This window comes from Mustelus asterias, chromosome 17, assembly GCF_964213995.1.
Source record: "Mustelus asterias chromosome 17, sMusAst1.hap1.1, whole genome shotgun sequence".
NCBI lineage: Eukaryota > Metazoa > Chordata > Chondrichthyes > Carcharhiniformes > Triakidae > Mustelus > Mustelus asterias.
The window spans coordinates 31,170,771-31,187,029 of NC_135817.1; the positions used below are offsets into that span (position 1 = coordinate 31,170,771).

Consider the following 16,259-nt stretch of genomic DNA (forward strand, 5'->3'; position numbering starts at 1 on the left):
TAAAAGGAGCATGCATTCACCTCCAGCAATTCAATCAGCAGCCCTGCAATGCTGGCCTGACCAGAACTGCTAACTTTCAAATTAATTCATGTCCATCTATGAGTAAATAGCGTGTTTAGTGCATTTCTGTAGCTGAAGCTGAAAGAGGAGGACATGTGTCTGGCTGTTGCTAATGTAGCTTTGTAAAAGGTTGAGGCCCCAGCACTGATCCCTGCGGCACACCACTCATCACATCCTGCCAACCCATTTATGACCAACTCTGTTTCCTGTTAGCTATGATGTGGAGATGCCGGCGTTGGACTGGGGTAAACACAGTAAGAAGTCTCACAACACCAGGTTAAAGTCCAACAGGTTTATTTGGTAGCAAAAGCCATAAGCTTTCGGAGTGCTGCTCCTTCGTCAGGTAAGTGGGAGTTCTGTTCATAAACAGGGCATATAATGACACTTGAGTTTGTGTCTTTATACAGTAACTGACTTCATTAGTAAGTGTGTAGAACACTGTGTGCCAAAGAAGCAAATCAGTGTGTTTCCCAACCAGAAACCATAGATGAACAGGGATATCCACTGCTTGCTGAAGTTCAAGTCTGGGGTGGTCAAGTCAGGAGACCCTGACCTATACAAGAAAGCCAGATATGACCTATGGAGATCCATCAAAGATGCCAAAACAGATAGAGAATCTGGGAACAGGTGCAATGGCAATAATCTCACCCTCAATGTCAACAAAACTAAGGAGATAGTCATCGACTTCAGGTAGCGTAGTGGAGGGCATGCCCCTGTCCACATCAATGGGGACAAAGAAGAAATGGTTGCTAGCTTCAAGTTTTTAGGTGCCCAAATCACCAGCAACCTGTCCTGGTCACTCCATGCCGACGCTATAGTTAAGAAAGCCCACCAATGCCTCTATTTTCTCAGGAGACTAAGGAAATTTGTCCACTGTGACTCTCACCAACTTTTACAGATGCACCATAGAAAGCATTCTCTCTGGTTGTATCACAATTTGGTTTGGGTCTTGCTCTGTCCAAGACCGCAATAAACTACAAAGGGTCGTGAATGAAACCCAATCCATCACTCAAACCAGCCTCCTATTCATTGACACTGTCTACACTTCTTGTTGCCTAGGAAAAGCAGCCAACATAATCAAGGACCCCACACACCCTGGACATACTCTCTTCCATCTTCTTCCGTCGGGAACAAGATACAAAAGTCTGAGGACATATACCAACTGACTCAAGAACAGCTTCTTCCCTGCTGCCATCAGATTTTTGAATGGACCCATCTGATATTAAGTTGATCTTTCTCAACACCCTAGCTATGACTGTAACACTACATTCTGCACTCTCTCCTTTCCTTCTCCAAGCATGGTATGCTTTATCTGTATAGCGAGCAAGAAACAATACTTTTCACTGCATACTAATACATGTGACAATAATAAATCAAATCAAATCAAATGTAACTCCTTCAAAGAACTCTAAAACCATGCTGACTGTGCCGGATCACCTTGAATTTTTCCAAGTGCCCTGCCCTGACATCTTTAATAATGGCTTCTAATATTTTCCCTATAACGGATGTTAGGCTAACTGGTCTATAGTTTCCTGTTTTCTGTCTCCTTCCCATTTTGAATAAAGGAGTTACATTTGCTATCTTCCAATCTAATGGAACCTTCCCTCGGGAACCTAGGGAATTTTGAAAAATAAAAAGCAATGCATCAACTATCTTATTAACCACTTCTTTTAAGACCTTAGGGTAAAGTCCATCTGGACCAAGGGATTTGTCAGCCCGCAGACCTAATAATTTGTTCAATACCACTTCCCCGGGTGATTTTCTTGAGTTCCTCCCTCCCATTTCCTGATATATAGCTATTTCTGGGATATTACGTGTGTCCTCTGTAGTGAAGATAGATACACAATACCTGTTTAATTCACCACCATAGCCCTACTTTCCATTCCAATTACCCAGGCATACTTTCTATAGGACCAATGCTCACTTGGATAACTGTTTTCTTATTTGAATATCTGTAGAAATTCTTCCTGTCTGGCTTTATATTACTGGCCACCTTTCTCTCATACTCGTGTTCCCCTCCTTATCAATCTTTTTGTCGTACTTTGATGTTCTTGATATTCTTCCCAATCACCTGAGCTGCCACTCATCTTTGCACAAATATATGCTTTTTCTTTAAGTTTAATACTGTCTTTAACTTTCTTAGTTAAACACAGATGACGGGCCCTCCCCATGGCCTTTCTCTTTCTCATTGTAATGTGTTTATTCTGTGTATTCTGAAATATTTCTTTAAAAGTCTGCTACTAAACATCTGTTGACCTATCCCTTAAGCATGTTTGCCAGTTCACTTCAGTCAGCTCTGCTTTCATGCTCTCATAATTGCCCTTTAAAATACTTGGATGCACTCTTCTCTCCCTCAAAGTGAATGTAAAATTCAATCATATTATGAGGACTGCTACATTGGGGTACTTTCACTATGAGGTTATCAATTAATCCCATCTCATTGCAGAATACCAGATCTAGTACAGCCCGCCTTCTGGTTGGCTCCAGAATGTGCTGTTCTTAGAAATCTCAAAAATATTCTCTGAATTCTTCATCTACACTACCTTTGCCCATCTGATTTTTCCTGTCTATACGTGGATTGAAATCACCCATGATTATTGCTGTACCTTTTTAACAAGCTCACAATGCTGATAGTGGGGGATTTGATGATGGTAATGTCACTGAATGCATAGGGAAGAGGATTAGATTGTTGGAGATAGTTGTGCCTGGCACTAGTGTGATGCGAATATTATTAACCACCTATTAGACCATGCCTGAATATTGTCCAGGCCTTGCAGCATACAAGCATGGACTATTTCATTTCTGAGGATTTGTAAATGTATGTGAACACTGTGCAATTATCAGCAAATACTCCCACTTCTGACCTTATGATGGATGGATGGTCATTGAAGAAACAGTGAAGATGGCTGGATCTAGGACACTCCCATAAGAAATTCATGCCATGGTGTCCCAAGACGGAGAAGATTGACCTCCAAACATCACATAGGATCATAGAATCCTACAGTGCAGAAGGAGACCATTCGGCCCATTGAGTCAACACCAACCACAATCCCACCCCAGGCCCTATCCCCATAACCCCATGTATTTACCCCATTAATCCCCCTGACACTAAGGGGCAATTTAGCATGGACAATCAACCTAACCCGTACATCTTTGGACTGTGGGAGGAAACCACAGCACCCGGAGGAAACCCGCGCAGACATGGGAGAACATGCCAACACCGCACAGACAGTTACCCGAGGCCAGAATTGAACTCTGGTCCCTGACGCTGAGTCAGCAGTGCTAACCACAACCATCTTCCTTTGTGCCAGGTATAATTCTGGCCGCGGGAGTTTTTTTTTACCTGATCCTCACTGATGTTAGTTTTACTTTGGTTCCCTCTTGCCTCATGTGTTTAATTGTTGCCTTGATGCCAAGAGCAGTCACTCTTACTTACCTCAGACTGATGTAGAACAGAAACAGCCCATTTGATCCATCAACATTATGCAGATATTTTTCGGCATGTGTGTCACCTAATCTAATCTCACTTTCTTGTTTGGTGCTTGTCCCCTTTCATATTCCACTTTTGAAGTAAACATATAATTCTTTTTTAAATATTTAAACAAATGTTACTTCAATATTGTGTTAGTGATTTCAAAGATCTAATCATCACCTATGTAAAATTATTTCTGCCCTCCCCATTTGTATCCCACTGTGCAAGCATTCATTCATACTTCGATCAGAAAAACAAACAGAAATACTCAAAACATTTTTCAGAAGAAAATAAGTCTGATTTTAGTTATTCAATTTCCTATACTGCAAAAAAAACATTGATCGAGATTGTAAGCAGCACTCGATGGCCAAAATTTCAGGACTTAATTTGGATGTTTCCAAGCTATAGCACAGACTAGCACGGTCAGAACATCATAAAGAAAATTCTAAAAATTGAATCAAATAGAAGGTCCATGGAAGGTAAGTGAATAATAACTTTGAGTATAATTTTAACCTAATTTGCCTGGTGGTAATATACAGGATCGAATTTGCTGGCTGTCACACGCCACCCAATATAGCCATAGAAACAAAATCAGGTGGGGTGCAATTAATGTGGCTGATTCAAACCCATCAATTTTCCACCAGGCAGTTTAAGTTAAAATATCATTCTATTATTGCCTTGATGGATCTAAATACTATCTTAAACATAATAATAATTTTAAGTAGTGACAATGGCCCCTACCTTGATGACTGGAAACAAATCCACTGTCGCTTAATGCATCTGTTGTTCCTACCCGTCGAAGGGGCGAGGTGGATATATGTCCATCTACTGGCTGACCATATGTTCGTACAGTGAGAGAAAGTGAAGGCGCAGACAGGATAGTCTTCAGGTCAGCTACAACCAAATCTTTAGCTTTCATTTTATTAATCTCCAAAACTTCATCACCTACTTTTAGACCTAAACGCAAAAAGATAATCTGTTAAAAATTTACAATTCAAAGATCTTTTTAAATTTACAAACTTAGAAGCAAAATTGTGATTTTTAAGTTATTCTCTCATGATGCATTTCGGCAGCCATAAAAGCAAATAACCAGTTCAGAAGGTCTTTGGGAGAAAATCTGAGTGAGGCAGATATGATAGCAGCCTTGGGTGGATCACTCACCGATTTCACTTTATATGAAAAAAGTCCACCTCTCAATATTTCGACTGACAGCATCGTCACTCTTCTATGTCACTCTGGCATTAGAAACTCAATCCATAGAAAATTATGACAAATATTTAGCTCTTTTTTATTACTCATCTTGAACACTCGAGTATAGGATAGAACTATACAAGTGGTTCAAATAAAGGTTTTTGATTTGAGTTGAGGAACAACAAAGGATCAGTCCACATAATATCAAGAAATGGCCAAAGATACTGGATATTACAAAGGCTATGGGTCCAAACAACATTCGGGCAATAGTACTGAAGATTGTGCTCCAATACTAGCTGTGCCCCACGAAGCTGTTCCAGTAATGTTACAAGACTGGCATCTACCAGACAATGTGGAAAATTGCCCAGGTATGACCTGTGCACAAGAAACAGGACAAATCCAACCCGATAAACGACTGCTCCATCAGTCTACTCTCTTCATTACTAAGGTGATAGAAGGGGGGGGGGGGTCATCATTACTCAGAAATATCCTGCTCACTGATGCTCAGTTTGGGTTCCACCAGGATCAATAAGCTCCTGGCCTCTTTATAACCTTGGTCCAAACATGTTCGAAAGAGGTGAGGTGAGAGCGATTTACCTGGACATCAAGGCAGCATTTAACTGAATGTGGCATTAAGGAGCCCGAGCAAAACTGGAGTTGATGAGAATCAGGGGAAAAACTTTCTATGTAGCAAGCAAAAAGGAAGATGGTTGGGTTTGTTGGGGGTTAATCATCTCAGCTCCATGACAACACTGCAGGAGTTCCTCAGGGCAATGCCCGGTTGGAAAGAGGGCCCTTGTGGGAGGCACGTTAACCTCCTTTCTGTCCGAAGCCTGAGCAGGGACTTTCCAGGCTTCCCGCCATCGCCTCAACATCTCCTGCCAGCCTCAAAATTGAGGCAGAGGTGGAAGTGGCCCTCAAGGGCCTCAATTGGGACAAGGTTAGACAGACTGCCCTAAACCTTACCTGCCCTATGTAAAATTATGAATAGGTCGGGGAGAGCAGGAGAGTAGTGGGAAGGCCACCAGGGGAATTTTGCAGGTACCCTGCCTGCAAACACACTGGCACGGGACTGTAAAATTCTGCCCCTTGTGCCTCGTTCCTTTTCAGATACCTCTGAAGCGCAACCTTCTTAGTTAATACAGAACAGCAAGGTCACAGTGATTATGAAGTCTCACACTGCACGTAATTTAGAGTAGTCTCTTAGCCAAGGGGTTCACAGGACAGCTTACGTGATGTTAGATTAATGCTTAATAAGTGATAACAGAATAGTGCTGCCATCCACTGTCTTCCCTGGGAGCTGCAGTTATAGAGATCTCAAAGTGATTTTTAATATAGTTTCCAGTTTATTCACAAACAGATTTCACAATTGTTCCTTGCCCTGAACTATATAGGGCTAGAGAGCCATGAGCAATCCCCCTTCAGTTGTTGGCCACATGATTGTGCCTGGTGAACAAAAGAAACCAATTCAACCATGGCTCGTGTTCATCCACTTCTATTGTGTTTCTCAATGCCACGTCTGATATGTTATACATCTGCTGCAAAATATCCGCCACAGAACAAGGAGATCTACAGTCACGGTGATAAAAATCTTTCACTAAACTGTTCTATTCCCCAAATATCATGAAAAATGGAACAAAAGCCTCCAACCCCAATGGCCCCCTAGAACCAAAATTAAATATGAGATAGTTCCAAACAAAGAAAGGAAAGATGTTGAGGGAGAACAGAGCAAGAATTCAAATAAGTCAATCCTTCAAGGAATTGTAGCAAGATATCCATGGTCTTATTCAGAGTCTGCGCTACAGTGTTGGAGCAGAATCGGGGAAGAGCTAGGAACACATCAGTGCAAGCTGAGACATCAACCACCAGGCACTGCATCATGTTTGGGTTCACAAGTGTGCTAAGGGAGTTTGTCCCCATTTAAATGCTACAAAATGCAAAGTTATGTGCAAGGTTGGTGCCGCATACCTTCATGATCCTTGGCATTTCATGCAAAGGGGGCAGACCTACCGCTGCACTAAATACTTCATTGTGCATATCCATCAGTTTTCTTCTGTAGCTTGCTCTATCAAAGTGCTCATCAAAATCTTCTGCAGCAGAACTTGCAACTTCACCCCCCTGCCAAAGTGGCACCCATGCTACCCTTTTCCACAAGCCTGGCTGCAGGTCATTGGTACCTCAGATCACACCATGTGCAGATCCTTAGTTATCTTCTCTAAACTTTGCACAGCATCAGTATCTGAACTGTTGACTGAGAGTGAGAGATCATGTGATGGTGTTTCTTTATTATTTCTGTAGTCTTGTTTTTTCACTTATTGCTCTTCCATTACTACCTGGCTTAGTTGCAATTCTTGGGTATCTGAAAGAAGAAATGCACATGGGTAAGGCTGTAGTAGAGGAGTGGGGGCCCGATGGAGAAATAAGAGGTGCATATTTTTCACCACCTGCAACTTCTAAATCAGAAGAGATGGTGGAATGTGTTGCAAGTGCTTTGTGAGAAGGAGGATCAAGAATGAAGACACTATCATCTTCTATCATTTAAGGCTCACCGCCAACCATGGCCTCAGCAATAGCTGTGGCATTGACGATCAGCACCATCTCCTCCATCAGGTTAAGAATATGCAGCCGCACATGAGCCTCTGATAAGCACTTCTCGATTCCTTTGTTCTACCCAGTCCAGTAGAAGAGAAGGAAATGTGCCACTGATGTGCAATTTCCATGGGCGACGTGGCTTTCATGGTTGTACAGTTGCCAATGTATGCAAACTATGAAATGTGGGTGTGAGGTTTGCAGCAAAGTGTGCAAGGTGAAGCTATGTATTCAGGTTGATAGAGAATGTTGGTAAGTGATGGGAGGTGTGGCGTTGTGGCGTACTGAGCAATTGCCGAGGCTAATGATGTAGTTGATGTGATGCGGCATTTGAAGATAAATTTCTGAACCTGACTAATGTGGGATCATTGAACATTTTGCAGTACTGAATCCATGTCCTCAGGGTTTGGTTCCTGGCATTCACCACCAGTTATCTGGTCCCACTACCTCTTGGCCCCAATGGATAGAGCCAATATCTCCTTCTCTACAGCTCATCGATCAGGGCCTTCAATGCTGTGGAAAATCTTAGAGACCCCACATCCACATGTTGTTTCATTATCATGCCTTCTTCTATGCCAGAATGAGTTCCACAATGACATTTAGCACTTGCTCCAGCCACAATGCACCACCACTTTTAAATTGTGCTGACGCCTAAATGCATATGGTGCACTCCCAATTTTGGGCCACCTGCTGAAAAATGCTGCCTGCATGATATAAATTAGCAAATAGCACGATTGGCAAATAGCAAATTGAACAGAAGGAACAGACACAGATGAATCCTGTTTCGGGATTCCTAATCCTTTTCCAAGGCAACCAATTATTGCCCACCATAACCCTATCCTTTTCTAGTTCTGATAAAAGATCATTGACCTGAAACAAGAACTCTGTTTTTCTCAACACAGAGGTTGCCTGGTCTACCGAGTATTTCCAGTACTTTTGTTATTTATCACAGCTTGGGGTTTTCGCTCCATGTTGTTCTCGAGAACCAAATTGTGTCTATTGTCATTTTCTAGGGTTTCTGAAAATCTTCCAAAGTCATGTGTGATGAATATGGAGAATGCCCCAGAAATTAATCCCCATTTATTATTAGCCAGCATGCTGAAACTGTCCATTCATGGAATGGATTGGAATTCATTAATTAAAGACCTGAAAAGTTCGTTGTAATCACAAGGTCGTTGCTCTCCAGCCTCTGCATGAAAGAATGGCCTGAATTCTTGCAGTTTTCATGATGGAACAAGATTCCACTGCACACTAAGCTGAACACAAATTTCAATGACTATTAAGTAGAATGTCACAATGGGGTACTACAGCCAGTACTCTAAAGATAGCAGGCAATGGCATTACAGAACAAAAAGACTCCATTCAGTATTTGACCTCCAGGCAGTTTCACAGAAGCAGTGGGGGTCGCGCATGTTTCACTGTCTGCACTGTGCTCGACTGACATTCATTTTGATCCATATGATCTACTTCTAAGGAATAATCGGTTTTTGAAAGTTTAGAGTTGTGTACCGCCGAAAGATTGGGAATGAAATCAGTATTTGCTGTAATTTGGAGCTGCAGAACTGTAGTTTCTTGCAGCTGGATTGATGTTTCCAATTGTCTTTTGAGCAGGAAAACTACATTTGTTGTGGAACCCTAAAGTATATGACTAAGCAGTAAAAAGATTTAGGAAAATGTATAAGAAGAATTAAAACTAACAAAGAGACAGAGCATGCCCACTGAAGATAACATCACAATCTAACAACAAGACTTTCATTCACAGGAGCAGCATTACTCAGTAATGAAAATGAACCTGACAAATGATCATTTCAGCTTTGGTACTTAACCCTCAAAATAGCCCAGTTTCAACTAGCACACTCATTATTCTTCAAATCGTCATTCTAAGGAATTATTTGCTTTCCTAAGCTCTCTGCTGCCCATCAATATAGTTTAAACTTCCCTCCGAGTCCACTATACATCCTCTATAGGTGCACAATTTCCTATCATGACCAATCTCATCTTCCCCCTGCCTCTCAATTACCTTTTCCTTATTTGAGCACCTCAACTTCTTCCCACTTATCACACAACGACTTTGCCAGCAACCCACTTCGAATTCTATAACTTCCATGTCTAGATCTTTGCTCTTTACATACCACTTGGCCGTTGCGCCAAATGCCCATCGCATTGCTGGTGACTTGAACCTTCACCTTAATCCCTTTTACTTCCACTCCTTTTGCCCTCCTGTCCTCATTTAATTACATCTTGCATTCCAATTCACTTCCACAATCATCCACAACATCTTGCATCACCTTGATCCTGATCATTTATATGGTTCACTTCCTTGTTTCCACTTCCCAACTTACCTCCAGTCCTGTAAACATTGCCCTCTTCCCTTTGAAAAAGCACCTACTCCTTCCATTCTTACATCAATTGGCTCTCCAATTCAGAATTTACCTTTGTCCTTCCACCCAACATAGCATCAGCGCTGGCAGTAGTCATTGACTTTACTCCAAGACATCTGGAACACGTTAAGTAAGGCCAACCCAGTATCCTTCTTTTCATGAGAAACTTCCCCTTTCTAAAAATCCTTCTAGGAATAGCTGCCATCTACCACGTTAAACATTCACTTCCTTCACTATCAGTGAACCATATCTCCATTATGTACCATCTACAAAATGCACTGCAGTAACTCATCAAAGTTTCATCGATAGCACCTTCCAAACCCATGCCTTTACTAGCTTAAAAGGACAAAGGTAGCTGATGCATGGGAGGTGGGGTCATTGAAATCATTTGGCTTTGAAGTAGGCAAATGTAGTAATGAGCATTAACAGCTTTAAAATAATAGTTATTAGTGCCCTTTCTCAGCATGCTGGTGTGGGAAACTAACAATGACAAACTTAATGACTTTCACAGGATGGGGTAAGCAGAAGTGTGATAAGAAGCACAAACTTCAGTCTTCAGTTAGTTAAATTACAGCTGCAACCAGTATAGTGATGCTTATTAGGATTTATAGTATAAGGGTGATAACCAAAAGGTATAAATAGGTTACTCAGACCTGGTACCTGTCAGATATTTTGGAGGAGCAGGGTTATGTCTCTCAAATATATTTCTTAATAAAGTCTCAGTTACTGCAGTTACTGTTGTGATCAAAGATTGAAACTACCTGAGTGGTTTCAATCTTTGACCACAACACATGGGAACACCAACATGTCCAATTCCATTCCAAGTCACCATTATTTCATTGTTGCTGTCTCAAAATTCTGGAACTTAACAGGACTGTGAAAGATGCACAGCAGCAATTCAAGAAGGTGGCTCAGTAATGCCTTCAAGGGAAATTAGGAGGTAAAAAAAATGCTGACCTTGCCAGTACATCCCATGAACAAATAAAAAAGACTAATTGATTTATTCACCTACACGACTAAGATTGTCTGCAATACTTAATCTGCCATCACTCTCCCTTCTTTGCACCAGAATTCACCAAGAATCCATCTTTGTCGAGCTACATGCTATCCTTTGATAACCTTATATTCAGGTTGGTGGAGTACAAGTGGCAAAGGTGGTAAAGTTGGAGTAAGTCTGTAGAGATCAAAGAGGTGAAATGCTATAGCACCAGTCTATTGGTGTTAACTTGACACAAGAAATGATCCCTGAATAGATAAGGCCAAGGTTCATCCAATATCTCCTCAAGGTTGCCAGCATCAAATTCTATTGGCTCACACTCCTTTGAAATGCCTTAGGAAGTTTTACTATGTTAAAGATGCTGTTTAAATGTATAAAAGCAAATTACTGCAGATGCTAGAATCTGAAACCAAAGAGAAAATGCTGGAAAATCTCAGCAGGTCTGGCAGCATCTGTAAGGAGAGAAAAGAGCTCATGCTTTCAGTGCAGATGACTCCCAACTCCCCGCCCCCCCCTCCCCTCCTGCCAGAGTGGTTCACTCCAGCAGGGTTTACAGTAACTCCCCACTAGCACTAGCGGTCTGACCCCGCTGGTGTGAAGGGGGGACAATCAGGGCTCCCAGAGAATCGGGCAGCGGGGGCGGGGGGTGCCCCCTGTGCATTGGTGTCCTGGCAATGCCAGCCTATGCCTCCGGCACTACCCAACGGGAAAAGTGCCAATGCCCAGGGGGCACCGTGACACTGCCCATCAGGCATGGGGCAGTGCTAAGGGGTAGGAAAATGGGGGCAGAGCCCCATTGCCACTCTGCATAGGGATCAGTGGGGGAAGTAGGGAGGGCAGCGATTGGGGCAGGACTGTGCGGGTGGGAAATCGGGCTGTAGATTGGGGCAGGCCAGGAAGGGGGAGTTCGGGGCTGGCTGGGAATGGTCAGGGGGCCAGCGATCAGGCCATGGGGGGAGGGGGGGGCGGAGAGCCAGCATTCTGGGGGTCGCACGGCTGGCCACAATTGAGGCCATCAGTGCGGGGCCTCTGCGCATCTCGACACTGACAGATCGACACATGCGCAGTAGCCCGTTCAGCGTGCTGATTTCAGCCTCTCCAGTGGGGATAGGTCCCACCCCCTAGTTTTTAATGATATTCACGCTGGTGGCCTCTGCAGTGCGCAGAGTGTGGGAGATTCTTCTCTGAACTCCCACTGAAAAAAACAGCATGAATTAGCCCAGTTTTCACACGAATTCAACACTTTTTTTCTGGGAAAATTCCGCCCAGAATATTCACGAGGTTATTGAAATTTGCAAACAATGCATCTACCCATGCACTCTCTTTGGCACAAGGGACAGCATGGACAAGTTGGGCCAAAGGGCCTGTTTCCATACTGTAAACATCTATGACTCTATGCCACAGGTAGGACTTTGTTAAGTTGGGAAACATCAAACTGGGGATTTGATGATTAGTAGTCACTAAATTCAGAGGAGACTTCAATAGGAAAGATTCTCAATTTTGTTCATAAGACGGGCTTTCTTCTTATTGTCTCCTCCAGATAGTGCCTCTGCCACATGTTGGACTGCAATGATTAAAACCATAATGATAACCAGAATAAAAATACTGGTATGAACTTAAAACAGAAATCAAATTAAGAATACAAGAATTTACCATATTTGAAAAATAACACTAAATTTTCTTCAGAAGTATCAGATTAAAAGCTTTGCTTTGTGTAAGCATCTGCAGTTGAGTCCAAGAAGCAATAACCATAAACTTAGATTGGTTTATCAGTAAACTGCATTTCACCACATCTTTCCCAAATATATAAAGGAAGAATCCTAAGCAAGTAATGTTCAGTTACAGTGCCGTGCTAAATAAAAAGAAACTGCAAATGATCTTTGCAACAGATAGGCAAAAGGAAAAACACTTCAAAGTTAATACTGTGCGCTTGAAGAAAACCAGATTACCTTTAGATGAAGCCAGACCACCTTCTTTTACATCAGTGATAATCATCTGTTGGTGTGATCCCTCTTCTTCAACTAATGACACACAAAATCCTAAACAGAGAAAGAGATACAGATAATATAAATAAAGTTAAACCCTGCTGAAAAATGAACGAAAACTTTAATAAACATAGAAACACGGTAGCGTAGTGGTTATATTACTGGTCTATTAATCCAGAGGCCTAGACTAATTAATCAACTACAGATTTGCATCAGTGGGAAGGTCTGTATGGCCTATTTTTCACATTGCCCATATTGGTAAGGGCACACTGCCATGTTTATCTGCACTGTTTGCTTGTAGTGGAGCTAAAGTTAATCATAGAATTCCTACCATGCAGAGAAAGGCCATCCAGCCCACCGAGTTCATACCGACTCTCCAAAAGAGCATCCCACCCAGGCCTTCGTCTCTGCCTCATCCCCATAACCCCACACATCCACCATGGTCAATCTACCTAACCCACACATCTTTGGACTGTGGGAGGAAACCAGAGCACCTGGCGGAAACCCACACAGACACAGGGAGAACGTGCAAAATCCACACAGACAGAATCAAGACAGGCTGGAATCAAACCTGAGTCCCTGGTGCTCTGATGCAACAGTGCTAACCACTGTGCCAACATGCCATGTAATTGACTCTACAAATTGTAATTCTACGTAACTGAACTCATACATGCATCTAATTTTTTGAACTCTTCTTTTGAGTGAAGGAGCAGAGGCAGTGTGGAGCAGGCATGGAGATCTCACTCACAATGATCGTCATACTACTTTTCCACTCAGACAATAATGGAAAATGCTAATAAATGAACCAGATGTTGGGTCTTTCATGTCCTTATGACTGCTCCGCAAGTCTGAAAGCTAGGGTTTTAAATCTAAATACAGAAAACTATGTGGGTACGAGGGGTGAGTTGACGAAATTATATTGGGAAACTCCATTGAAAAATATGTTGATAGACAAGCAACGGATAGCATTGAAAGAGTACATTCTTTTAAGATACATAGAAGAAATCATAGAAATCATAGAAACCCTACAGTGCAGAAATAGGCCAGTCTGCACCAACCACAATCCCACCCAGGCCCTACTCCCATATCCCTACACATATTACCTGCTAATCCCTCTAACCTACGCATCTCAGGACACTAAGGGGCAATTTTACCATGGCCAAGCAACCTAACCAGCACATCTTTGGACTGTGGGAGGAAACCGGAGCACCCGGAGGAGACCCACGCAGACAAGAGGTGAATGTGCAAACTCCACACAGACAGTGACCCGAGCCGGGAATCGAACCCAGGTCCCTGGAGCTGTGAAGCAGCAGTGCTAACCACTGTGCTACCGTGCCGCCCCACATGCAATCCACAGAAAAAGTGGTTAAATCGTGACTAACAGAAGGAGCAAAAGGTAGTATTAGGTCAAGGAAAGAGGCTTATATTGTTGTCAAAAAAGTAGGCCTGAGGATTGACAGGAGTTGAGAGTTCATGAAAGGAGGGTCAAGAACCTGATAAGGGAAGAGACAAAAAGGACAGATTTTAAACATTCCTATAGGTATGTAAACAGGAAGAGATTGGTGAAAGTAAATGAGTGCCAAAAAGAGGCAGAGACAGGTGAAATTATAATGGGAAATAAGGGGACGGCAGAAATAATGTGGTGAAAGCAAATCAGACTGGAGTAATTCAAATGTACCCTGCCCATTTCTACCAGCATAAGATAGCCACAAGATTTACTAATTTAGTAGTGCCATTACCTGCACCTGGTCTAGGATTGTGTTTGGGCGACTGTGAAATTTGTCTGTTTTTAGGTGAATATAGTGATGATGGATCCAGCACCTTTTTCAGAACCTCTTGGAAAGGTTTGTCAGTGCTGGGTGGAGGAGGCACTGGAGCTGCCCCGCTCAGCTTTTCGAGAGTTTGCTGACATCTAACCAGCAATCGCTAACAAACATGCATGTTCTTAAAAACTTATTCAATGTCAAACAAGGAGAAAACTGTACTATGGATCTGCATTGGCATGTGATCGCCCCTCCAGTTCGCATTCCAGCGCTCCGCCACCCTTCCTTCCATCTGTCCTTCCCTCCAGACTTGCCCGAGGGCAGTCGACACTGAGACAGGTGGCCTAAAAATGATCTGTCTTCACAGTGAAATATACGAAAACCATTCCAAAACAACAATGGGGAAACAAGGCTTCAGCGAGAATGAGGAATTTAAAGAAGTCAGTACAAGTATTGAAGAAATTATTGAGACTAAGTGATGATTATTCCCCTGGATCTGACGACATGGATCCTAAGATTTTACTAGAGGTAGCTGCAGAAATAGTGGTTGCATTGGCTTTGATTTAACAGAATTCCTTACAGATTGGAACAGTTCCCAAGGTAGCAAATATAACCCTATTTAAGACAGAAGAAAAAGACAAATCAGCAGACTATAGATCAGTTAGCTCAACATCAGGAGCAGGCAGAATGCTAGAATCTATTAGGCATGTGGTAACAATGTACTTAGAAAATCATAACATGATTAAGCAGAGACAACAAGGTGTTTTTTTGAGATGTAACTAATTGAATGGATAAAAGGGAATGAATGGACAAGTGGATATAGTGTACTTGTACTTTCACAAAGCATCTGATAAGGTGCCACACACAAGGGATTGGGGGTAATACATTAGTATGGACTGAGGAGTTAATAGACAGAAAGTAGCGAGTAGGCATAAACAGGGCATTTTCAGGTTGGTGGGATGTAACTAGCAATGTATCACAAGGATGTATACGCTCAGCTTTTCCACAATCTATATTTTTTTATGTGAGGGAACCTAATGTAATGCATCCAAGTTTGGTACAATGTTAGGTGATAAGATAAGCAGAGAAGGATACAAAGAGGTTTCAGAAAGATTTACACGCATTGTGCGAGTGGGCGAGAGCATGTAATGAAATGTGGCGTTATCCACTTTGGTGGGGAGACTGGGAAATAGGACAGTAAGAAATACCTTCATCTCCACTTCCGGCAACTCTCCACTTTGAGTTTCTGAACAAAATCAATGTCATAAAAACCCATCTATAACAACTGAAACAGCAATTATGTGGATTTGATTCTTGTCTATAAATACAAAGATGATTTGTTCAAAATGACATTCACCACAGAGATGTTGTGTTCTGCCTGTTATCACTGACAAAGAAATGGATCTATGTCAATCTTGTTGCGTGGGAAGCCTCATGTGTCCACACAAGTGAAAGCAAAGCTTCTTGCTGAAGGATAATTGCTCAGTGACGTATCTGTTTGGTAATAGCATTAATGGAAGTTGGTGCACAAAGGTCGATCTTTGAGTCCAGGCAGCAAATTAAATATCATTCAGAAAGCAGTTCCACACATCAGAAGGTACTCAGACTGTGTAATGATTACAACTGAAGTTGTGATTGAAGTGTTTTTTAATGAGGTACTGGCTGACATCCAAACAATGGGAGTTTACCTTGACACTTGGGAGACTACACTAATTATACCTGTGGGTGAATCATACATGATTCCAGCACATGATTGAACAAGGAAGTCAGAACAAGCTTGCTCAACAGAAATTAATCCCGAGTTTGCCAAGCCTCCAAGAA

General features: G+C 42.2%; 1 protein-coding gene across 2 annotated transcripts in view; it reads right to left on the minus strand.

Annotated features, from left to right (window-relative positions):
- The window catches only part of LOC144506410 (rho guanine nucleotide exchange factor TIAM1-like), a 306,108-nt gene that overhangs the window by 93,528 nt on the left and 196,321 nt on the right, over positions 1-16,259 (minus strand). For both annotated transcript variants that reach the window (XM_078232483.1, XM_078232484.1), the window contains 2 exons: positions 12,640-12,729; positions 4,274-4,489 (listed from right to left, as the gene is read on the minus strand). In XM_078232483.1, the coding sequence (XP_078088609.1) occupies positions 4,274-4,489; positions 12,640-12,729 (306 nt within the window). The remainder of the gene's footprint in view (positions 1-4,273; positions 4,490-12,639; positions 12,730-16,259) is intronic.